The sequence below is a fragment of the Cnephaeus nilssonii genome (assembly GCF_951640355.1).
Source record: "Cnephaeus nilssonii genome assembly, chromosome: 2".
In the NCBI taxonomy this organism is placed as follows: Eukaryota; Metazoa; Chordata; class Mammalia; order Chiroptera; family Vespertilionidae; genus Cnephaeus; species Cnephaeus nilssonii.
The window spans coordinates 35,821,593-35,844,789 of record NC_137073.1 but is presented as its reverse complement, the minus strand read 5'-3'; the positions used below and the strand labels follow the sequence as shown (position 1 = coordinate 35,844,789).

General features: G+C 55.1%; 2 protein-coding genes across 3 annotated transcripts in view; one reads left to right on the top strand and one right to left on the bottom strand.

Annotated features, from left to right (window-relative positions):
* Nucleotides 1–4,490, top strand: part of ZAN (zonadhesin) — a gene marked incomplete at both ends in the record, with an annotated part of 30,516 nt that extends 26,026 nt beyond the window's left edge. Inside the window, 8 exons of the mRNA XM_079789709.1 lie at nt 54–224; nt 556–695; nt 1,115–1,314; nt 1,404–1,542; nt 1,989–2,129; nt 3,278–3,377; nt 3,468–3,511; nt 4,477–4,490. Coding sequence (XP_079645835.1) covers nt 54–224; nt 556–695; nt 1,115–1,314; nt 1,404–1,542; nt 1,989–2,129; nt 3,278–3,377; nt 3,468–3,511; nt 4,477–4,490 — 949 coding nt within the window. The remainder of the gene's footprint in view (nt 1–53; nt 225–555; nt 696–1,114; nt 1,315–1,403; nt 1,543–1,988; nt 2,130–3,277; nt 3,378–3,467; nt 3,512–4,476) is intronic.
* Nucleotides 4,491–5,699: 1,209 nt separating this feature from the next.
* On the bottom strand, nt 5,700–21,650 carry EPHB4 (EPH receptor B4). 2 transcript variants are annotated; one of them, XM_079796784.1, is made up of 17 exons: nt 21,114–21,650; nt 18,388–18,458; nt 17,865–18,191; nt 16,835–17,231; nt 15,734–15,889; nt 15,225–15,557; nt 14,778–14,902; nt 14,260–14,425; nt 13,091–13,193; nt 12,836–12,900; nt 12,610–12,723; nt 12,261–12,508; nt 9,317–9,532; nt 8,887–9,036; nt 8,310–8,503; nt 7,961–8,116; nt 5,700–6,757 (listed from the first exon to the last, which is right to left on the bottom strand). In XM_079796784.1, the coding sequence occupies exons 1-17, from the start codon at nt 21,163–21,165 to the stop codon at nt 6,628–6,630; spliced, it is 3,003 nt and encodes a 1,000-aa protein (XP_079652910.1). In that variant the 5' UTR covers nt 21,166–21,650; the 3' UTR covers nt 5,700–6,627. The 2 variants fall into 2 exon arrangements, with proteins under 2 accessions (XP_079652910.1, XP_079652911.1); XM_079796785.1 differs by having other exon boundaries at nt 17,865–18,152; nt 21,114–21,648.
* Nucleotides 21,651–23,197: the final 1,547 nt, after the last annotated feature.

Sequence of the window (23,197 nt, the reverse complement as noted above, 5' to 3'; positions counted from 1 at the left end):
AAGTTCACGGGCTTCTGTGAGCCTCCCCTGGCCCGTGGCTGTCTCTGCCCCAGGTCCATCCAAGAGGAGGAGGAGGGAGAGGAGAAGGCAGGCTTCGATGAGTCGGAATGCAGCCCAGAGCAGCTGCAGCTCCTCCACAGCACCCAGGCCTGCGGGGTGTTGGTGGACCCCCAGGGCCCCTTTGCCGCCTGTCACCAGACTGTGGCCCCGGAGCCCTTCCAGGAGTGAGTCAGGAGCCCAGGACACTGGGAATTGCCTTTCTCTGGGTCCTGCTGCCTGTCTCTGACTTTCGCTGTTTGGCTCACTTCTCTGTGGTCTCCATACCTTGTGACTGCCCCCACCCCCACCCCCACCCCCCCACACACATACACACACACACACACACACACACACACACACACACACACACACACGTGCACACATACACACACACACACACACACACACACACTGCCTGTCTTTCTGTTGGGGCTTCCAGGCTTATTCTGCAGGGCTGGGTGTCGTTGCCTCCTCCCCGTCTCTGTCAGCCTTCAACTGTCCCCGCGGCTCCCCTAGGCACTGTGTGTTTGATCTGTGTGCCACCCGGGACCCTGAGGAGCAGGAGGAGCTGCGCTGCCACATTCTCAGCGCCTACGCCATCATCTGCCAGGAGGCAGGCACCGCCCTGGCCAGCTGGCGGGACCACACTCACTGCGGTGAGGCACTGACCTGACCCCCTCAGCCATTTCTACTTCAGCTCAGCTCTGTGCCACCACATTGGTCCTACCTGGGGCTTCCCCTCTGGGTGCCCCATCACTCAACGCTCACCATGCCAGCGTCCTCCCAACCTAAGCCCTCTCTGCCTCTGCCAGGGAAGCTTCAACCCCACCCTGCCACCGATCTTGCTCCTTCTCACCAGTGCCCCCCATTTCTCCTCCATTTCCTTCATGTGCTTTAATGTCACAGAGACACTCCGAGCCAGCCCACACTCTGGCTTCCTTGCCTATACCTTCTTGGCCGAGTTGGAACAATGCTCAGTTTTTGGAGACCTCGTTTCCCCTCCAGTCCCATGCTCCCCACACCTGTTGGGCCGACCCCAGCTGGCCACTCTCTGACTGTGACTCTGTCCCTTCAGCTTTGGCGTGCCCAGCCAATACTATCTATCAGAGCTGTATGACACGCTGCCCTGCCTCTTGTGCCAACCTGGCGGCTCCCAGGGACTGTGAGGGCCCCTGTGTGGAAGGCTGTGCCAGCCTCCCAGGCTACATCTACAGTGGTGCCCAGAGCCTCCCCCTGGCCCTCTGTGGTTGCACCAACAATGGCATCTACTACCAGGTCAGGGGTGTGTGGGAGGCCCTGGGGGGGTGGAGGTGTGGAGGCAGGAAACTAGGACCTTCTCCTCCCAGCCCTTCTTCCCTCCCCAGCGGGGTGACAGCTTTGTGACTGAGGATTGCTCTCAGCGCTGCACCTGTGTCAGCTCAGAGCACCTGCTGTGTGAGCCCCTCGGCTGCAGCGATGAGGAAATCTGCACCCTGGGGAACCTCACTCGTGGCTGCTTCCGAGGTGAGCCTAGATCACCCCTTGGCTTTCAGCTGCCTCCATACCTCAGGCATCCCAGGACTGAGGACTGTCTCTCCCAGTCCTATGCCTGGGACTCCTCCCCATCAATGCCAGGAAGTTTGAGCCATTTAGTTCCGCTTCTTCTCACCCCCTTCCTTTGTCAAGAGGGGCAAAGGTTAAGGACCTGATGTGTCCTGAGCATCTGCTATCTGCCAAGCACTTAGCATCAGCTTTCCATGATCTCCTTTAGTCCTTACTCAGCACTTGGTAGCAAGCATAATCTTCCCGTTTCGCAGGTTAAAAAAACAAGGACTTCCGAGGTGAACAATTTCCCTAGAGCCAGGGCTAGTGAGTGCAGAGACAGGAGTGGAAGCTGCTGCTTTATTCCCTCTCCTGGACTGCGGGTGTCCTCCCAGAACCACTCCCCGCAACTCCTTTCATCCTTGTAGAAAGCCCATGTCTGCGGAACCCCTGTCAGAATGACGGGCACTGTCGGGAGCAGGGCACCCACTTCACCTGTGAGTGTGGACTTGGTTATGGAGGAGACCTCTGCACGGAGCTTCGGGATGTGCCACTCCCAGAAAAGCCAGGTAAGAATTTCATCTCTGGCCCTGTATCCTCACGGTCCCTGCCCCACCAGCAACTGCCACTATTCCATGTATACACTGAGTGGCCAGATTATTATGATCTCTGAATGCATAATAATCTGGTCACTCAGTATATATTCTATACAATAAAAGGCTAATATGCAAATTGTCCCCTCAACCAGGAGTTCGACCAGTAGGCAGGCTGACCAACCGCCCATGTCCCCTCTCCCTGGCCAGGTTGGCCGGACCCCACCCATGCACGAATTCATGCACCGGGCCTCTAAAATACACACACACACACACACACACACACACACACACACACACACTGAGTAGCCAGATTATTTATTATGCGTTCAGAGATCAAAATAATCTGGCCACTCAGTGTATAATGGTCACATCTAATTGATAGATATTATAGACATATAACAGATAGGTAATATAGTATTAATATAACCTATAGTGTAGAAAAAAATAATATATAATATTATAATATGACCCCTAGAGATTAACAAGACAGGGTTCTCAAAGAATCTGAGTCACTGTGGAACCTCTCTGATCCCTAGCTCTCTTCTGAGGTCTATGTGCCTCACCCCCACTGTTACTTCCCCTCTTGTATCACTCCAGGCCTCTCTAAGACCTTTTGTTGTTTTTCCCCTTTCAAAACCACAATTCCCTTGAGCCTCTGGGCCAGTGATTCTCCAACTTGGTCTTACTTAAAATTGGGAAGGGGGCAGGGCTGGGAGGGTTGGCTTGTTTAACACATTAATTCCGAGACTCACCCCCAGAGACTCGGATTTGGTAGGTCTGGAGTGGGTCCAGAAATCTGCATTTTAACAAGCTCCCCGGTGACTGATGGAAGTCATTCTAGGATTCTTCTTTGAGAAGTGCTGGTGGAGATGCTGCCCTGGACTCCAGGGACTAACTGGATGAACACCCCCCTAAAAGGCACAGGGGAGCTGTGTGCCCAGAAACGGAAAGAGTTCCTGGCAGAGGGGGTGGTACTAAGGACTTGGAGCCCCTGGGGCAACAGCCCCCTGGAGGAGTTACCAGTCACAACCAGGGACTTAGGGGGATGCAGGACCTTCAGGATGACAACCAAACACCAAAAGCACGTGTCTCCTTCTCCACCCCTTCCTATCCCATTCCAGAAGTGTCCAACTTTGTGGCCACCCTGTTGGGAATGCTGGTGCCCGTGGTGGTCATAGTGCTGGTGGTGGTCAGAGAATGTGTTTCCAAGAGGAGGAGGAGGTGAGTTCTGGGAGAGGGGATGGGGAGGGGCAGCTGGGGGGTGAGTGAACATGGGGAGTGGGCACTGACCCTCTGTTCCCCATCCCCTAGGGAGAAAATGCAGAGCGGGAACAGAGACAGGCTGGCAGACACAGGTGAGAACCAACCCCACCGCCCAGAACCGGGAGCGGAGGCAGCCTCTAACACAGGCTTCCTCCCTTCCCCCAGATTTTGTTCCGGAACCTGCCTTCAAAGTCACTTAGTTTGAGTTGTCCTGAAAAAGGAAGAGATAAAATAAAACTATTTGTTTTGAGATGTGGATTTCCATATAATCATGGTGGGTGGGTCTGTGAGATGGGTCCTTGGGGGGAGAAATAGGAAGGAGAGGTATGTAAGGGCATCAGGCTCAGCGACCCACAAAATGTCCAGAGGGGATGTCTGAGGAGGTGAGGTCTGTTCCTTAAGCAAAGCCACGGTCTGGATGGGCAGTCAGCCCTCTGGCTTCTGGGATACAGGAGAAAAGATTGCATTTGTCATGTTTTCCCCTAGGAATCCTCGTTCTCAGAGGACTTGACCCTTGAGCTTCCCACCAGGGGTAGTGAAGTGGTCCTGAGGAGTTTGACATTCCTAATGATGCGAGGACTTGTGGGCAGAGGCTAAGAATGGGGAGTGTCTTTTATTTTTAAAGGGTGAACAGGCCTATGACCCTCTGAGGAGGCCCCCACCTTATGCACACACCCATTTCCCAAAAGGATCTAAGGGTTACCGTGGCAACAGAGTGGGACTTGGGGCCTCTTGCTGAGGAGTCTTAAGTTCCATCTTAGTAGGAGAGACAACACCCCCACACTTCAGCCTGAGGTCAAAGGGAAAACATTTTGACCCCACCCATCTTGTGTCGTCGCCCCTGGCAGTTCCTTGTTTGGGAGAGGGTGGTGGGACAGTCTCCTTGGGCTCAAAGGAAAGGAAGGCTCCCAACTGGGGTGTGGGGGGATCAGGACGTAGGACCCCAAGGGTCAGTGGCTTGAGTACCAAAGCAGGCAGGACACTGGGTTCTAGAAAGATATCCTTACTCAGTGCTTATCCTCTGAGATCACCGACCCTGCAGCCATCTTCCTTTTAGGAAGCAAGACCTAACGTGCTTGGGGATAGGGCTCCGGGCGGAAGGAGTGCCCATGGCCAGACCACCCTGAACCTTTGCTGGAGGAAGCAGCTCACAGGGTAGGGTGCGGTAGGCAGGCTCAGGAATTCTGGAACGGGGCTGGCCATGCTTTAATCTGGGTGCCCGGGGCTTCCTGCTGTGTACCTGCACAGACCCTACCAGTCTTTAACCCTTTGCCTCTGTTCTTCATCGGTGCCCTGCTCTATTCCTCCCCTAGCCAGCTCAGGTCACCTTCTCAGCTAAGTGTCCGACTGTCAGGGGAAGCGAGTGGCCTGAGCCAGCATTCTCCAGATAGACCTCCTCCTCCTGGATCCAGACCCCTTGTCCTTGGCAGGACTGAGTCCCTCCCTCTCTTGGAGGTATAATATGGGCAATATCTCATCAGATGAGGAGACAGAGAATTCCAGATGACTGAGATGGGATCACTGCCTGAGGCTCCCTGGGCTGGGAGAGGCAGAAGCTGATTTAGGATCCTGCACTGACCCCAACACCACAACAGGGGGAGGGCAGCTGAGATGCAGAAAGAACAGCTGCTCCAGTTAAACAAAGCTGCCCTAGTCCAGGCCTGCCCCTGCAGGTGTCCCTGCGGGCGGGCGGGCAGACCGGGAAGAAACAGAAGATGGCAGAGAAAAGCAATGGGGATTGACCCCATCTTCATCCTTCTGTTTTGGAGGGAGAAGTGGAGGAAGACACCCAAGTGCTTTCCCCCTCCCCTTCCCAAGAGGCTGGGAGAACCTGCCTGGGCAGCATCTTGAAAGGGGGAATTGTCCTCCTGATCCAGCCCAGCATCTGTGTTATGTGTACACACGTGGGGGCCTGCACCCTCCACCCCAGCTCTGCACCTCCCCCACAGCCAGTACAGACACTTTCCCCCTGCCTTTAAACCAACCCGTTGTCAACATCTGGTCTACATCTGTCTCCATCTGACTGGACCCCCATCCCAGTGGATTCTCCCCCCACTTCAGGGGGCTATAGAGCAGAACTATGAGCTCAAGGCCTCCTCTTTGCCTCAAACAAGCACCCTTCCAGGGCTAGGGAACCAGGGCAAGGGAGGGGGGCCAGCCCCACCCCGGAGGTGCCCCAGGCTCTTGGCAGAGCCATCCAGAGCGGTTAGAAGCAGCTGCCAATGACTCATCTCCCACTGCCCCCACCCCACCACCTCAAACACACCCTGGGGCTGGGAACTTCCCATTTTCTTTTATTTATACAAAAAAAAACTGTTTTAAATATAATTTAAGAACCCCTCCAAGCACCAGTGTCTGTCTCTGGTTTCTACGTCCACCTTGCCCCCCACACCCCCTCATGGACACAATTTGGGGATACTTGGCGGGGCAGGGGTCTCGGGGCTGTGGCATGACCAAGGCACTGTTCTGAAAATAGACACAGTAATGGGTTCCTGTTTCAACGTGGGCAAAGGAGGTGGTAACGAAACAGGTCCCTTCCGACACAAAAAGTTATGACAAGGACAGTAAAAAAAAAAAAAAAAGAAAAAGAGCGAAGAAAAAAATAAGACCAAAAACAAAAATTAAAACTCAAAAACCTTCAATATGAAGGCAGCAGATGGGGGAGGGGCATTTACAAGGGAAAACTGAGTTCGGTGGAGACAGCAGCAAGGTTGGGACATCCAAGTCCAATGATTTTGTCACTGGGCCATGACACCCTTCCCGCTTCCCACTATGGTGCTCCACTCCCGAGCTTAAAGGCTGTCACCCTCTTCTCTTTGGTCTACAGGGTCCGCGGCCCTTCAAGGTGAGGAGGGGCACCGGGACCCTAACTGGGGATCAAAGGGAAGCTGTAGGGATTGCACACAGCCACCCCGGGGAGTTGGCAGATTATGGGTACTTCCTTTCCCTCTGGTCACACCCACCTGGGGACACACCCACCCTCGGGGAACGTTATTTCTACACTCCCATATGGCAGAATCCCCAAATGCTGTCTCTCCAAATTGCCAGCTCCCCACCCCCACAGGTTCAAAGTGCAATCCAATGGGGTGCAGGGATGGGGGCCTCTTGGGTCCCCACCTGACTCTGCCCCCAAAAGAAGGGGAGCGGTGTCCCCAGCATGGGAATTCCTGCTGCTCCAGAGCTGTGGGGCCAGGTGAAGAGGTGCAGGTCAGTATTGGGGGGCTGGTGCTCCCGACCCCCCTGGGGCTCCAGGTTTGGCCTGGGACTTCATGTGCTGGACACTGGCCAGGATTTTCTTCTGGTGTCCCGCCAGAGTGACTCCTATTCGGAGCAGGTCCCTGAGGAAGAAGAGAGTTAGGTGAGGCCATAAGGCTGCTGGGACCACTCTCCTAGCTTAGCTCCAGAAACCTGGTCACCGCCTCCGGATTGCCAGCCAATCAGGAAGGCCATCGGGAGACTGGGGTGGGGGTGGGGGAGGGGGAAGAGGTGGAGGTGGGAGGGAGGGGAAGGGTCACACGTGTGTCGGAGGATTTAGGAGCTAGGCTGCAGTCCAGCGCAGCCCCAGTAGGGGACAGGACTTAAGTATCCAGCAGGCCCCTGGCCGAGGGGGCGTGGTCTAAAGGTGGGAGGGTGGGGGCGGGGTCTGCCTGGATGGAAGCTCCAGCAAGGATTAAGGCAGAGAATCAGAAAAGGAAAGAAAGGCCCACAAAACGGGGGAAGGGGATGCACAGATTGCTTTAGAGGAGAAAGGTGCCGTCAGAAGGAAAAGGCCGGAGAGGAAGGGCTGGGTGGAAAGGAAGGGGAGGGAAGGGGGAAAACAAACCGCCTCCCCACTCCATCCTGAGGCCTGGAGACTGAGATAAGGGAAAAAAGAGGCGGGAAACGGAGAGCTAGAACCTGTGTCAAGGAGAGGTTGGAACAAGTTTGTGAGGAGAGTGCCCAGCCCCAGTGGGGCAGACCGGCCGGTGACCTGCCCCGCCAGGGAGAGGGCCTCCAGGACCCTCTGGTTCCAGATTTCTATTTCTTCTATTTCTGTTATTCAAATTTGGGGCCAGAAGAGTCCTTGGGAGAGAAATGGGAGGGCAGAAAGGAGAAGTATCAGAGAGAGCCAACTAAGGAAAAAAAGTATTTGCGAAACATTGAAATAAAACTATTTAACATTAAAGCTGGAAAGGTTCTCCAAAACCTAGTCCAATCTTCTCCTTTTATGGGTGGGAAAACATCCAAAGTTGACACGTTGTTAGTGTGAGAGCAGGGTCTGGAATGTAGATAGATGCACAAAGATAGAGACAGATTGCCGGGCAGGGAGCGAAATGACCGAGGGCCGAAATGGTGCGAGAGGGTGAGGCGGGCACAGCTGGCCGGGAAGATTCCCTGGGCTCTCAGCCCCAGCAGCTGTTACTGCTTTGGACAGCTCTAGAAAAGCTGGCACCAGGAGTTGACCCCAAAGGCCCCTGATGAACCAGTGGGCTGGATTCTGGTCCCCAGGTGCCCCTCGGGCTTGGCCCTACCCCCCACCTCCAGCTCCTGCCATGACTTACTCAGCGGAAATCTGGCTGACCAGCTCGAAGGAGCCAAACCCAGCAGCTGCAAAACTTTCTTCGTATCTTCCCATTTTGATGGCTCGAAGCCACTCACCCACAGAGCCAAAAGCTGAGTAGTGAGGCTGCCGCTGATCCAGCAGTGGGTGTGAGGCCCTGGAAGGCAAGGATGGGGAGGATGCGCTGAGGACCAGGGCTGTGTCAGGATGTCGACAACTCTGAGCCCAGCCTTGGAGAGGCCGACAGGGACAATCCCACATACCGACAAAGGAACACACTTTTTTTTGGAGGTTTTGGGGGGGGGGGGGGCAGAGTGCAGCAAGGAGGGCCCATTCTTAGGAGTCCTCACCCGCCATTCTCCCTGGCCACGATTTTGAGGCTGGCAGGGTTCCGAATCATCTTGTCGAGGGCACTGACCACCTGGGGGAAGCGGGGCCGTGCATTCCGGTCCTTCTGCCAACAGTCCAGCATGAGCTGGTGCAGGGAGGTGGGGCAGTCGGGGGGAGGGGGTAGCCGGTAGTCCTGTTCAATGGCATTGATCACCTAGAATGACAGAAGAACTGGGTGAGGGTGTCCTGGGAGAACGAGGATGCCAAGGACCTTAAGGAAATGGTGACTTAGCAGATGCTTGGATGGGTGCAACAGCCCTCCAGAATGGAAAATCTAGGGGTTCTCCTTTGAGGCTGGCTCTGACTCAAAGCCCTAGCCACTCTTGGGCTGTGGTTCAGATGTGTAACTTCCCAACTGTGCCCTCCATCCTGTGTCCTGTGACCAAACAGGCTCTTGGGCACAAAGATCAACTCTTCTTTGTGCTACTCTCATTATCTCAAGGACCCAGCAGTGATGAGCTCTCTGGGAACCCCACCCCCACCCATATCCCTGGTGAGAACATTCAAGAAAACATAGTAGGACCCTGGGACACTTACATCCTGATTGCTCATATCCCAGTATGGCCGCTCCCCAAAAGACATGACCTCCCACATCACAATCCCATAACTCCAGGCATCACTGGCAGATGTGAACTTCCGGAAGGCAATGGCCTCAGGGGCTGTCCATCGGATGGGAATCTTTCCTCCCTAAAGATGAGGAAAGCAAAGATGAGCTGAGGGACCCAACCACTTTATCTGTCTTTGCTTTTCCCCTAGCCCAGATCTCCTTTCTTCCTGGGACCCAGCTCCCAATGCAATTCTTTTCCTACACAACCAGAAGTCAGATTCCCTAAGCTGATCCCCCCACTCCTGTGGTCTGCTCCTTCATCTTGTCCCTAGATCAGAGCTGTCAACCCCCTAGTCTCCCACCTTTTCCTGCCCACCTGGCCCTAAGAACCTAATTCCTAGGTCAGTCCCTCAGTCTCACCAGAGAGCTCGTGTAGGTGGGGTCAGAAGAGTTCTCCTCCAGGAATCGGGAAAGGCCAAAGTCTGAAACCTTGCAGACAAGGTTGCTGTTGACCAGGATGTTTCGGGCAGCCAGGTCACGGTGAACGTAGCTCATCTCAGCAAGATACCGCATGCCTGAGGCAATGCCCCGTAACATGCCCACCAGTTGGATGACAGTGAATTGTCCATCGTTCAACTGGAGACCAAGAAAGGGAGAGGGGCATGATTAGGGTAGCTCACTCTCCATTCCCCCTTCCTTCCACATTCTAAACCATATCTGGCACTTCAGATCCATCTCGTGTTCACCTGTAGAACAGGCCTGCAGACTTCCCAGGTAAGCCCTCCTCCTTTCTCTTATCCCAGGCTCTCTGAGCTCTTACTACACTGTCATAACACAATGCTTATAACTGTTCCTGTTTCAAATATATACATTCACTCTCAATTAGACTGTAAGGAGAGATTTAAAATTTTTCTTCCTTTTAATCTAGTACAGTGCTTTATACCCAGGACATACTCAACAAATGCTTTTTATTTAAGAGCAACAGAGTTCTGACAAAAGTGTGCTGTGAGCTACCACACACTCTTGTGAGCCAAAATCTAGCTCAGCCTTCTTGGACTGTGTCTAGTATCAAGAGAACAGTGAGGAATCGAGGTTCCATCAGCAACCACAACATCAAAACCAAGGTCTAAACACTGTCCTTGACCTTTAGTTTGCTCTCACCAGGTAAACCAAGCAATCAGAAATGGTTAACGAATCCCATCTTCTGGGTTCAGCTAACATGCAGGGGACCCTCGGCAGCCCTGCAGGGCCAGGGACACAAGAGTCCAAAACAGAATTCTGAATCCATCCTCCAATCCTGAACACACCCCCGGACTCGGATCTGTTCGTGGAAATACCACTTGCCAGATGCTCAGAGTATAGACCTCGGTGCCTCCATGATTTCTTCCTTTTTCTCCCCTCACCCGACACTTATAATCCATCAGCAAGTTCTGCTGGCCCTGCTTCCAAAACATACCCCAAATCCAACCTCTTCTCTGCGCCCCGAGCCAACCCTCACGCCTGAATGACTACAAGCCTCCTCACTGGTTCTTGGCTTCCTTCCACTCTTGCTCCCCAGCACCCACCAACGGGATCTCCTACTGAAACTCCTCCAAAGACTTGCCCTTGAACTTCTAATCAAATCCAAATTCCTGACCAAGGCCAAGAGGTCCATGTGGCAGGGCCACCACTTGCATTAAGACCCACCAAGGTTCCTCTGCTCCCCAGGTTCAGCCTCACCGGCCTTTCTGCTTCTTGTTGACCACTCTGGTCTCTACTCTCTGCCCCCAACACGATTCTTCCCCCATCTTCTCAAGGCTGGCTCTTTCCCATTGACCCAAATGTCATCTCTTCTAAAATAGACCCTCTTCCCCTCCCTGCAACAGGATCTCTGTCGAGTACCAATGGAATAGACTCCTGTGTCCACAAGGGAGGGTCAGGTCATCATCACACTACTCCAGGTCAACCTCATCATCACTCATGGGGAGCCAGGTGGCCCGTGTCTCCTGATGGGGTGTCATGTGAAACTCACAGCACCCCCAACTCACTGGCCACCAATGTTTAATTTTGAATGTATCAAAATATTAGACATAGCCAAAACCGGTTTGGCTCAGTGGATAGAGTGTCGGCCTGCGGACTGAAAGGTCCCAGGTTCGATTCCGGTCAAGGGCATGTACCTTGGTTGCAGGCACATTCCCGGTAGGGGGTGTGCAGGAGGCAGCTGGTCGATGTTTCTCTCTCATCAATGTTTCTAGCTTTCTATCCCTCTCCCTTCCTCTCTGTAAGAAATCAATAAAATATATTTAAAAAAAAAATTAGACATAGCTTCTCTTACAGGAAATATAGATAAACAAGCTAAATGATCCCACAGGGAAGAATCTGATAAATCCACAAGGTGAGACATTCAGGGGACAAGCAGCCCAGTTCTTCAGCATGTCAGGCTCGAAAATGAGAACCATCAGGTATAATGCCTGCTCCTGAACTGCATGGTGGTTTGAATAAGCCAGTAATAAGGGACATTTTGGAAACAACTGGGGAAATGTGGATATCGACTGAGTATTAGAAGATACCAGGAAATTGTAATTTGATTAAATGTTAATGTTATTACTTTCCTAAATCCTCACTGAGGATAGTTTTATTGATTTTAGAGAGGGAGGGAGGGAGAGGGAGAGGTAGAAGCATTGATGTGAGAAACATTAATCTGTTGCCTCCCTTATGAGACCCAACCAGGGATTGAACCCACAATCTGCCCATGTGCCCTGACCAGGAATCGAACCTGCCACCTTTCTGTGTACGGGATGACTCTTCAACCAACTGAGCCACACCAGCCAGGGCTAGATGTAATGTTATTTTGCTATGTAGGAAACCGTTTTTGATTTATTTTTTAAAGCAATGTAAAATTAACAAAATAATAAAATTCAGTAAAATCTGTTAAAGTGACAAAAATAACTCTTCCCCCTCATCTCCAGCCACTTTTCCATGTTCTTAATTATTTTCACATCTGAAACGACTTGATTACTTTTTATAAAAGCTTGTTCACTTGTTAATTTTCAGTCTTTCCCATTACACTTCCCCAAGAGCAGAGATATTCATGGCTTTATTCCTAGGGCCTAGGACAGTAGCTGGTGCACAAGGAAGTGCTCAGAAAATACTTGTCAAAGGATGAATGATGACCCCTAATAGCCCAGGGCCAGCTGCCCCAGAGAGGCCAGTTCCACCCGAGGCCTAAGGAAGGGCCCGTCCCAGGATCTCAACCTTTCCTAAAGGGAGAGTGAAGGGTGAAGGGGGAGCGATGTGGAACCCACCAGCTGCCCTGGGTTCTGAGCTCCTTGGCTGCTTTGGGGGAGCATAGGTGGACTCGGGAGGCTGGAGGCAGGGGGCTCACCCGCAGGAAGGAGTCCAGGGCACCGTTCTCCATAAATTCAGTAAGAATCATGACTGGCATGCTGTTGGTAACCACGCCCTCCAGACGGATGATGTTGGGGTGCTCGAACTGGCCCATGATGGAGGCCTCGCTCAGGAACTCACGCCGCTGCCGCTCTGTGTAACCACCCTTCAGGGTCTTGATGGCCACGCAGCTCTCCTTCTTCCCCGGGGCCTTAAGTCGCCCCCGGCACACCTCCCCAAACTCACCTTTAGGAAGGATGCCAAGAGTCAGCTCTCCTCCTAGTCTGGCCCTGCCTTCCCTCCCCACCCCATTTCCCTCCTGGGCGTCCAGTCATCTTTCCTCTCACCTGCACCAATCACCTCCTCAATCTTGACATAGGAGACGTCGATCTCTTTTGCAAATTCCCTCACAGCTTCATTAGGGTCTTCATAAGTGAAGGGATCAATGTAGACCTTAGTACCTGAGGAATCGTGTGGGGCCCATTAGCCAAGTAACTTCTTGCACTCAGATGCCCTAATTCTTGGCTCACAGCCTTGCCCCAGCCCTGTTTTCTTCAGGATAGGCCTACTTACCGTGGCCAATGAGATACTGTCCGTGTTTATCTGAGTATTCAGCTTCTCTCCCACTGCTCTGCTTCCTATAGCCAATGGGAAAGAAAAGGTAAACTGAGTCACATATCTATGTTCCCAGAGGGACAGGATGGGAAGAGAGGAGTGGGGATCAAAAAAGATTCCAAGTGGAAATGGGCTCTTAGGGCATCCGAGGAGGCTTGCCCTGGAGCAAGAGGGCAGGTTTCACAGGGGCCTCCAGGTGCCCAGAGCTCTCACCTGAGGCAAAGAACTGCGATGACAATAACCACCAGAACCAGCACCACACCCACCACCGCAGTGCCTGCAATCAGGGCCAGCTGCTCCCGCCAGCTCTCCTTTTCTGGGGGAGAAAAAAACATGATCAGGAAGACCTGATGACCACTGAGGGCCCTACCTACACCAACTGAATGAGCTGTGGCTCCCCTGAGAACAGTGTGGCAGGTGGGGGAGGACGAAGGAGAGGCAGGGTGGGGGAAGCATAGTGGGATTTTCAAACTGCTTCTCATGGGCTGTGGGCCCGGCCCTATAGAGCCCCTCAGGGCAAAGGAGGGAGTTTTCAGCCTTATTACTGCCAGGGTGGGTTTGATCTTGTTCTGTTATAAATACTGGTGACCACAAAGAGTCCCATTTGAACGAAAGGTTCCAAAGGCTAAATAAAAATGAAAGGGTTTATAGCCCCAAAGTGGTAATAACCCAAATGTCCATCAATGGATGAATGAATGAATAAAATGTGCCACAGCCACACAGTGAAATATTTTTCAGCCATAAAGGAAATGAATCCCTGCTAAAATATGGATGAATCTTGAAAACATTATAAGTGAAGGAAACCAGTCACAAAAGACAGTATACTGTATGATTCCATTTGTATGAAATGCCCAGAACAGGCAAATCAGAAAGTAGATTAGTATTTGCCAAGGCTGGGCGGTGATGAAAGGGGTATAGGGTCTTTTTTTGGGGTGCTGAAATGTTCTAAAATTGTGATGGTTGCACAACTCTGTGGGTATACTAAAAGTCAACGAATTATACACTAAATGGGTGAAGTGTCTGGTTTATGAATCATCTCTCAATAAAACTGTTTAAAAAATTAAAACACGGGGCCAGCATATTATAACTAACAGCTGTCATCTTATGTATTCCCTGGAGTCCTGTGAGAGAGGCCTCATATTTCCATTTTTTTTGGATGAGAGAGCTGAAACTCAGGGATCAAGTTTTTGCTAACGGTCACACAGTTGAGGGAAGGTTGCTAAGCAGCTCTTCACACTCAGTTGTTGGTTTGGGTTTCTGCACCCTCTGCTCTCTTCACCAGGCCAAAATACCTCTCAGCTGAGAGAAAGGGGAGCATGGGAGTGTGACTTTGGGGGCCCTTCAGGAACAGCACCCCCTCCCATGCTTAGTCGCAGGCTTACCATCCAGCTGGGTCTGGCTGTGGTGCTCCTGGCCGAAGGGTCCATAGCCAGCCTCAGAGCGTGCCCGCACCTGGATCAGGTAGCTGGCTCCCCGCTTCAGGCCCTGCAGCTCGGCCCTGTTGTCCGATGTCTTCAGGAACCGAATGCTGCTGGGGCCCTCTGCACCCTGTCCGGGAGGAGGAGGGGCTGGCCATAAGTAGAGGCCCCCAGGTCCCGCTGCTCTTCCGACCTCCCCCTGCCCTGCACCCCCATAATGAGCATCTTGGTCTTGTAACGTAGCAGGCGAGGCCTTTGTGCTGACTTATGCGCACTGTGCTGAGCGTTTGCATTCACTGTCTCATTTAATAGTTGCGTGATGAGGCGACTATTTGACGGATGGGGATGCCGAGCTCAGAAAGGCCACGGGGCTGGCCCGAGCTCTCACAGAGCTGGAATTCAAGTGTCTGCAATTCAGCGTTCCACTCCGAGAGCACGTCGCACTGCCCACCCCCAACCCCAGGGGTGGTGCCTGGTCTCACCTTCTCATGGTACTTGACCTCATAGTCCAGCACTGCTCCACTGGGAGCCCGGGGAACAGTCCAGGCCAGGCTCAAGCTGCTAGGTGAGGACCGAGTCACCCGGATGTCGGATACTGGGGGTGGCACTGTGAGGGACAAGACATGTTGGGGCTCTTCCTCTTAGCATGTTGGTCCCTTACCTTTCCCAATGCTTCTGCTGGCTACACCTGCCTTGATCCTCCAGATGTTCCAAGAATCCCTCCCGACTTCCATCCTCAACTCTCCAGCCCGCCTTGCATCTTTTTCACTCTCTTTCTGCCTCTTGCGCCCAAAGCCCTGACGCTCCATACTTCCTGGGGATCCCACTCCATAGCCTCTGCCTTTCCCCCCTTCAGACCTCGCTGGCTTCTCCTACCCACCAACATCGCTCCCATCTGACCACAGGCTGCCCCCAGGCCCCAGACTCACCCTCACGGTCAGTGGTGACATTCACAGCCTCAAACGGGACGGGCCCGGTGGCTAAGGAAGACACCCCATTCAAGGCAGTGACCTCAAAGGTATAGGTGAAGTCAGGACGCAGCCCTCGAATGGTGACCCAGGGCTCCACCAAATCCCGGGGGCCAGGGTCGAAGGTCAGGTCTCCTCCACAGGGTGTGCAGGACCCCCCAGGCCGGCACTCGCGGCAGCGGAGTGCATAGGTGAGGTCCTCCCGGCCACCTGACTCGAGGGGGGCACTCCACTCCAGGCGCAGGGAGGAGCCATTTAAGCGGGAAACCACACTTCTTGGAGCCGATGGAGGGGCTGCAGGAAACCAGGAAATCAGACAGAGGCTGAGCAAATGGAAGGGGCGGGTAGTGGGACAGATAAATCCCACACTGATTTAGCTGGGCACCAGCAAGCCAGGGTCAAGAAGGGGAAGGCCTGGGAAGGTGGAGGCTGGAATGGGGGGTCCACCCCAGGGGTCACTGGTCACTTACTGGTACAAGGTGCACCCCGGGGGTCTGTGCGGGCCCGTAAGTACCCTACGCGGCACTGGCAGATGGGTGAGCCAATGGTGTTGGAATGGCTGTTGGCTGGGCATGGCTGGCAGGACCCCTCCCCAGACAGAGGCTTGAAGGTGCCCTGGGCACAGGCTGAAAGAAAGCAAGCATTCAATAAACGTGCATAAGAACATGCAGTTGGCCCTGGCTAGTGTTGCTAAGCGTTTAGAACATCGGCCCAGGGACCAAAGAGTCTTGGGTTCGATGCCCCATCAAGAGCAGCACGTACCTATACATTCCCTGGCCCTGGAAGGGGCACATGTGGGAGGCAACCAGTGGATGTGTCTCCCGCACATCCATGTGTTTCTCCTCTCCCTCCTCCTGCCTCCCTCTCTTCCACACTCTCTAAAAAAAACCAATGGGAAAATGTCCTCAGGTGAGGATTAGTGACAACAAAAAAACACGCAGCTGCTTTTAAGTTTGCATGAAGTGCAAAGGGGGAAACAGGGCAGGAGCTCAGAAATCTCACATCTAAGAGAGGGAAACCTCCTCCAGACCAGGGATTAACCCTAATACCCACAGCCCAGAGACCAAGGCTCAGAACAACAATTTTAAATGCACACCGCAAAACACACTGGATTATAAAGTAAATCAAGCAAGTTGAAATACAATGATCATAATATGAAGAAAAGTTTGTGACACAGCAATGTGTATGCTTCTTTCTTAGCAGGATATAGTAGCCGATCTAACAGCCACTGTGATACTGAAGTGGTGAGGAACACACACAGCATTTGACATTCTTGCACCATCTGTCAAAATGGCTTGTGAAAATAGCCAGGAACCATAATGAACAAGAGCAGAGACCATGACACCTTTGTCCTCTGAGCCCAATAAGGTCCTGCCTCCCTGGACAGCCTCCCAGGTCCAGAACAGAGTGGACACAGGAAGAATGTGGAAGCGAGGCCCTCCAGGAACTGAGTGCCTTAGGAGAGCAAAGAATGTTCAGAGTGAAAATTCAAAAAGTGGGTCCAAGACCAGGGTACAGGACTTTCCCCACATGGATTGGCAACAACTTCTCGGGGACAGGCCAGCCCTCACCTCGGCACCTGGTATTCCCCTCGGCGGCCTCGAACCCCGGAGCACAGCTGCAGCCCGTGACCGGCTGCTCAGCCCACTGGCCATCCTCCCGGCAGTAGAGGCTGGGACTGGGGCCAGAGGCAGGGACAGCATCAGCCACACAGCTTCCTGCCACTGGCACCACGAGCTCAGGAGGCACTGTCTCCGGGAAGCGGGTGAGGTTGACAGTCAGCTGGGCACACTTCTTGTAGAAGAGGTGCAGGGACAGCAGGGCCATGCAGGCGCCCTGGTCCTGGAAAGCCAGGTAGAAGCCAGCTTTGGTGAGCGGGCCCAGACGCAGCGTCTTGATGTTCACTTTCCCAGTTGCCTCAGCCCCAGGACGCTTCCGGGTCAGATGCTCAGCAGCCACTGTGTCTACCTGCCGGGTCGGAGAAGAGACTCAACTGCTGCTGTCCTCCACTCCCCCAAGGACTGTCTTCTTCCTAGCTTATCCTTTCGCAGATACTTGCTGAGCCCCTAGGATGTGTCCAGACGCTGTCCTGTACTCCCCCTTTCTGTTCACTCACTCATCCTACAAAAACTTGTCAACACGCAAAATGTATCTCCTCTATGCCCGGTCCTGAACTCAGTGTGGAGGAAACAGAAATGAAGGAAACATGGATATGTTGTCAAGTATGAGGAGGGCTATGACAGGTGGGACCCCACAGCGGGGCACCTCAGCAAAGGTACCCAAAGGAGCTGGAACTCGGAAGACATAATAGGTGGGAAGAAGAGGCAGAGAGAAGCCATTCCAGGGGGAGGGGTAGGAAAGTAAAGGGGGGAGTGCAGGATGGCCTAAGTACAGTGGAGTAACTGAGAGAACCTCCTCTGGCGGCCAGGCCGGCAGCCCAACTGCATGCTGCTGCTCCACCGAGCAGACCACCTTCTTCCCTTCCAGACCTGAGGCTCCTGCTCCCAGTGCCCCAACCAAGGGCCTTGGAAGTTCACCGCCACCGCCCCTAGACCACAGGCCTGCCCCACCCTGGCCCGTGGCAGTGCCCTGAGTGAGTACCTTGATGTAAGGGTTCTCCATCCAGGCTGGTGTGAGGGCTGTGGCCGTGTTGGCATCACTCTCGAAGTAGAAGACTGTAAAGGTCTCCTTGCAGGAGCGCCCAGCTCGGGGCAGGGACAGGCACTCGAGCATGGTGAAGCGCAGTGTGGCGTACACGTGGACAGCACCTCGCCGGGGGACCCAACCTGTGCGCAGCCAGTAGGCCAGGCCTGGGGCTCGCTGCACATCACACACCTCGTAGGTCCTAACGCTGTGTTGCTCCTCATCCAGGCCGCTCACCTCCTCCCACTGCGGGCAGAAGGGGTCAGCACAGGGGCTGCTGGATGGCTTAAAGGTCAGTGGGAGGGTGTTCGTCATCAAGCAGGAACGGCCAGGGAAGGGGACCTCTGAGAGCAAGAGCTCAGAGGACACCAGTTCCTGCTGCTGTGACCTGGGGGGCAGTGGCATGGGAAGCAGGCCAGCACTGGTGCTACTCGTCCTTCCGTTCCCCTTCTGAACCCCAGCTCCTGGGCCCCGCTCTTACCTGCCCGTCCACCTGAGGAAACGTCACCCACTTCAGATCGGCAGTTTCCAATTTTGTGTTCAGTAGAGTCTCTAAGACAGACAGACAGAGCCAGTCAGGGCTTAGGGGAGACACCGGGAAGACCAGATGCCTGGGAACGGAGATAGTGGGGTTCCTCCTAGCTCCAAGCTGGAGGAGTCATTCAGGCTGAGACAAGAGATGAGGAGGGGAGTGAGCCTTGCCCTCCCATTTCTTGCCTCTTTTTCTGAATGTTTACCCCATCCCTAACAGCTGGTAGGTTGGCTGCCCTCTTAGGACTTCCAGATCTAGGCCTCCCTGAATGGGAGTACCCTGGAAGATAGGGGAAGGTGCAAACACTGGAAGAGGGAGAAGGGCAAACAGCTCAAAAAGGATTAAACTAGAGCCCCGACCTGGCCTTGACCTTGTGGTGAGCAAAGGGCTGCTGGCATGGGGACACCCTTCCAGGGCCGGGGCCTCCAGGGTCAATTCCCCAGTCCCCAAGTTGCTGCCTCCCTGCCCCCAACTCTATTCCTCTTCCCTGTCCCCACCCCTTTTGAGACCCAACACTCCAGTCCTTCAGATCCAGGAAGGTGGGGCTCAGCTCCTGAGGCCCAGCCAGAACCCCGACTCCCTCCCCTCCCTTCAGCTCACTGGTGTCAGAGGAGGAAGTGCTGGAGGCTGGGATGCTTGGGTTCCCGCCCTGGCCCCAGCCTGCAGAGGCCTCACATCTGGATTTGGTTATGGGGAGGAAAAGGGGAGGAGACTTCAGGGGTGTGTGTCTGCGGGGTGGTGAACACACCTGGCTCAGCTCAGCCTGGGGGAGGGACACCAGAGAGGGGTGGGCCTCTGGCGGAAGCGGTGGATTAGGGGAAACTGCACAGGCCCCGGCAGCTGAGGGTGGAGGGAAGGTAGGGGAATCCCCTTGGAGGCCAAGGCAAGGTGGACCGCCGGCCCCTAGGGCAGCCAGCAGCACACCTGGGACCAGGTCCCCACTTCCCAACATGGGGGCTGCTGGAGAGAAGGGAGGGCAAGTGGGTGAGGCAACCTCTTCCCAGGGACCAAGTGATAGCCACCTAGGCAAGGGATTAGGTGGGACTGGCCAGCCCCAGGTAAGGCCCAGGCCCCCATGAGTGGCGGGAGACAGTCCAGCATGCTGGGGACAGGATGCCAGGGTTCTGGGAAAGGGGTGGATAGAGGCTGCCGTCCCCACCCTCCATTGTTCCAGCCTGGATAGTGTTTTCCTGTCTCCGATTTGCACACTGTCTGTTTCAGGGCTGTCCCTGGGCCCGGAGTGGCTCACTTTCTCTGGTCTTGCCTCCTCCCGGACCTCCCTTTGATCTGGTAGTTCTTTTGCCTCTCACCCCTCTGTCCACCTCCATTTCTCTAGCCAGCTCTCTCCTCCTTTCCGTCTCCCACTTTTCACCCAGCCTAGGATAAATTACTTAACTCCTCTAAGCCTCAGGCTCTTCATCTGTAAAATGGGAGAACAATCCCTCCCACCCCCAAGGCTGTGGGGACCATGGAAATATAAAGCCCCCAGCATGGGCCTGGGGCTTAGAAAGCACTTCATCACCGCAATCAGAAGTGACTCCCTTTTCCTCTTGGCATTCTTCTTTTCCTCTCACTCCACTTCACCCGGGTGGGCTTCCTCTCCACTCTGCTTTCCTGTCTCTCCCAGTCTGGCCCCTTCTTTCTCTGAGCCCGGGGCCAGTCTTCCCTCTCCCCATTCCCCAGCCTTTGATCCCCAGCTCAGAGCAGCACTGCCCAGCCTGAGGGAGAGGGGTTTCCAGCTGCCTTTGATTCCTCCTCCTCAGCAGCCTCCCTAAAACCCCCTCCCCAAAGACCCCTTTGATTCCAGTGAAAAAGAGGGGGGGGGAGGTGCAGCTCATTGAAAGGAGATTAGGAGGGTTTATAGGGCTCTTGGTTCCCCTCTAGGAGGTGAAGTAAGGGGAGAGGCCCATGGATGAGGAAAGTTTGGGGAGAATATAGAAAAATGAGAAATTCAGAGAGATGAGGAGGTAGGTGGTCATTAGGCTGAGTCAGGACTAGAGGGGCTGCACAGGTCAGTTTCTGCTGGCCGGCAGCGTTGGAGGAAAGCCAGCTTGTCTAGGACTTGGGCAGGGCTGGGGTCTAGAGAGCATTTAAAGGACTGGGGTGCAAGCCTGGGAGACCAGGAAGGGGGCCTCTCTGTGGCAGGGGTAGTGGCTTTGGGAGATTTGTTTAGAGTGTGAGTGCAGAAGGGGGCCATCCCGACAGAGGCGTGTGAGATTGCAGGATCGAGGTGTAAATGCCAAGGAATGAGGGGTGGGGGCAGTTTATGGCCTAGCACAAAATTCTGCCTTGTCTGCAGTTGTTTCTCCGGAAACCTTTCCTTCTTTTTTGCCGAGGAGAGAAGAGGGTCAGAAACTTTGAAGAGAGTTTTGAAGATTGGGGTAGGGAGAAAAGGAAAGGCCACCAAAAGCGTCTGAAGTCAGGAGTGAGAGTTTGGGGAGCCTGGGCTGGGGGACGTCCCAGGACGGAGCCCGACTCCATCTCTTTTCCAAACAAAAGAAAACTCCACTCCCCGCTGGGCCGCCTCTTCCCCGCCCCCCGCCCGGTCTAGTACTATTGGTCCGAAGGGTTCGGGGTTGAGGTGCTGGGAAGGGTAGGGAGAGGTCGGCCCCTCCACTCCTGAGGCCCAACTTTGGGGGCCCCCGGAGTGGCGGGATGCCGCTAAGGAAACTCACCTTCTAAAGCGGCTGCGAGTGAAGCCCAGCAGAGCAAAGCCCGGAGCTCCATGGCGCCGCCTCACTCCGGTCGGATCCGATCTGAGTTTGGGGGGCGCTAGCCCCCCCAGTTCTGAACCCCCCCTGGGCGGGTAGACGCCGACTCCCCGCGCGGGACTCTCGGTCGGAGCCTCAGCGCAGGCCCATGCGGGCGCGCCGGGCACCGGGCGGCGGCGCCCAGGTGTGGCCCCGCGTCCCCACCGCACGGGCTGGCGGGGGGCGTCCTCGCAGGGGACGCGCCGGGCGGGAGCAGAGAGAGACGTGGCTGGAGTCGGGGTCCCTCCGGGGCCTCGGGGTTCCGCCCCAGCTGGCTGGGGGTGGGCCCGTCTCGCGCTTTCTAGCCCCCTCCCTGGAGTGGCGCTGCTCGCGCTGCGGGGCCGACTGCGCTCCGCGCCGGCGGGGAGGGTGGAAGCCGGAGCGGGAGGGAGACTGCGGAACGGGGCAGGACCGCCGGGTTGGGCTGGCCGGGGCCGGGACTGGGCCAGGCGGCGCCTGGCGGAGGAGGGAGGGGCGCGCGGGAGCTGGGGGAGCCGCCCCCAGCCCGGGCTCGGCCTGGGGGGCCGGGGCGCGCTGATTGGATCGCGCGCTGCTGAATAATTCATGAGGGAAGCGGAGCGGGGCGCCGAGCGTAGCAGTTCGGAAAGTTGGGAGAAAGTTGGGAGAAGGGGGAGGGGCGGAGGGCGCGGAGCCCGGGACCGCCCAGAAGTGCACTGGGCTGGGTGCGCCAACCCTGATCTCGCGCGTCCGGATCGGGGCCCAGGGACCCCGGGGGCAGGCCCAAACCCGGCCGACCCGGGAGCGGAGAAGCACACCCAGCAGCGCGGAGAGCCCCCCAGAGGTGCGCATGATTTTCTTGCGGACTTCGGATTCTTCTGGATTAGCCCACTACCCCCTAGTTGGCGCAGGGGACCGTGTTCGGGGGAAGCTTTGGAGGATGGAGGGTGGCCCTGGGGGTCTGGAGACAGCGATCTCAGCTTAGATAACCCTGGAGTGAACGTTCACACAATCATTCAACAAACTAAGTACAGTATTTGGGGACTTAACTATGCCCTCAACCTAGCACTGACAAGTGCGGGGAGGACGTGAGGCAACTGGGTTGAGATGGGGAGGAACATAGAAAAGTCGAGGAAGCAAGGGTAGATAAAAGGTAGGTGGGTCTGAGCGAGTGAGGGGTCCTGATGGATTCCCAACTCACCGTCCTCATTCTCACTGTCGAGTTTGGGAGGGCTCCGCGCCACCCGCAGCCCTGACCCTTGGGGCTGGGGCCGCGGCTGTGGCTGTCTTTCCTGAAGCTGTTTCCTGTCTGGCTCCTGGGGGCCCTCGGGATGGCTGGGAGGGCTCTTCCTCTCATTGCCACCACCCTCCCCCCATATCATCAGTTAGAGGGGAGGGTCTAGGAAAGCAGTGAACTTCCCACCAGCCCCCTTCTACATCAGGGCACCTAGTGTGAGTCCAGGGGTGGATGGAGGGTGCTGCAGGAGTCTTCCAGTGGAAGAACTAGAAGGAAAGGGCTTAAACTCAGAAAATATTTAAGGGGGACAGGGTCTGGAGGAGCTGAGGAGCCAAGAGAGAGGGAAGGAGGAGCCACTGATGCCTGGGGGGCTGCCAAGTGCCTCTAACACCCCAGAGAGGACAGCCAGGCCTCTAGTGACCTCTTGTCCCAGCTCACTTATCTTCCTGCCACAAGTGGTGCTCCCCACACCCTTGCCCTTCCTCATTGCCCAGCCTGGGTCCTGCTCCGGGGTGGGGGGGTCACAAAGGGCAGGAAACAGCCGGCTTGGCTGGAGTCAGGCAGACCAGGCCGGGACTGGGAATACCACCCTCCTCCCTCCCTGATCTAAGTCGGCTTCTCCTCCAGGTTACGCTCGCCCCTTCCCTCACCTTTCCCTGCTTTTTCTCTGCACTCAGATTCTCTCCTCTAAAAGTTATGTCTCCTCCTGGGCTCTGCTTGATTTTTCTCATTTGGTGGTGGAGGTGGGGTGGTGCACCATTATGGATGAATCCGATTCATCATGATGGGGTGGAGGTGTGCATGGCTTAAATCG

Coding starts and splice junctions, on each gene's coding strand:
- EPHB4 (XM_079796784.1), bottom strand. CDS start 21,165: ATGGAGCTCCGGGCTTTGCTCTGCTGGGCTTCACTCGCAGCCGCTTTA. Junction 13,194..14,259: donor CAGCCAGACCCAGCTGGATG/GTAAGCCTGCGA, acceptor TTTCTCCCCCAG/AAAAGGAGAGCTGGCGGGAG. Junction 9,533..12,260: donor CCCTGGACTCCTTCCTGCGG/GTGAGCCCCCTG, acceptor CTTGGTCTCCAG/TTGAACGATGGACAATTCAC.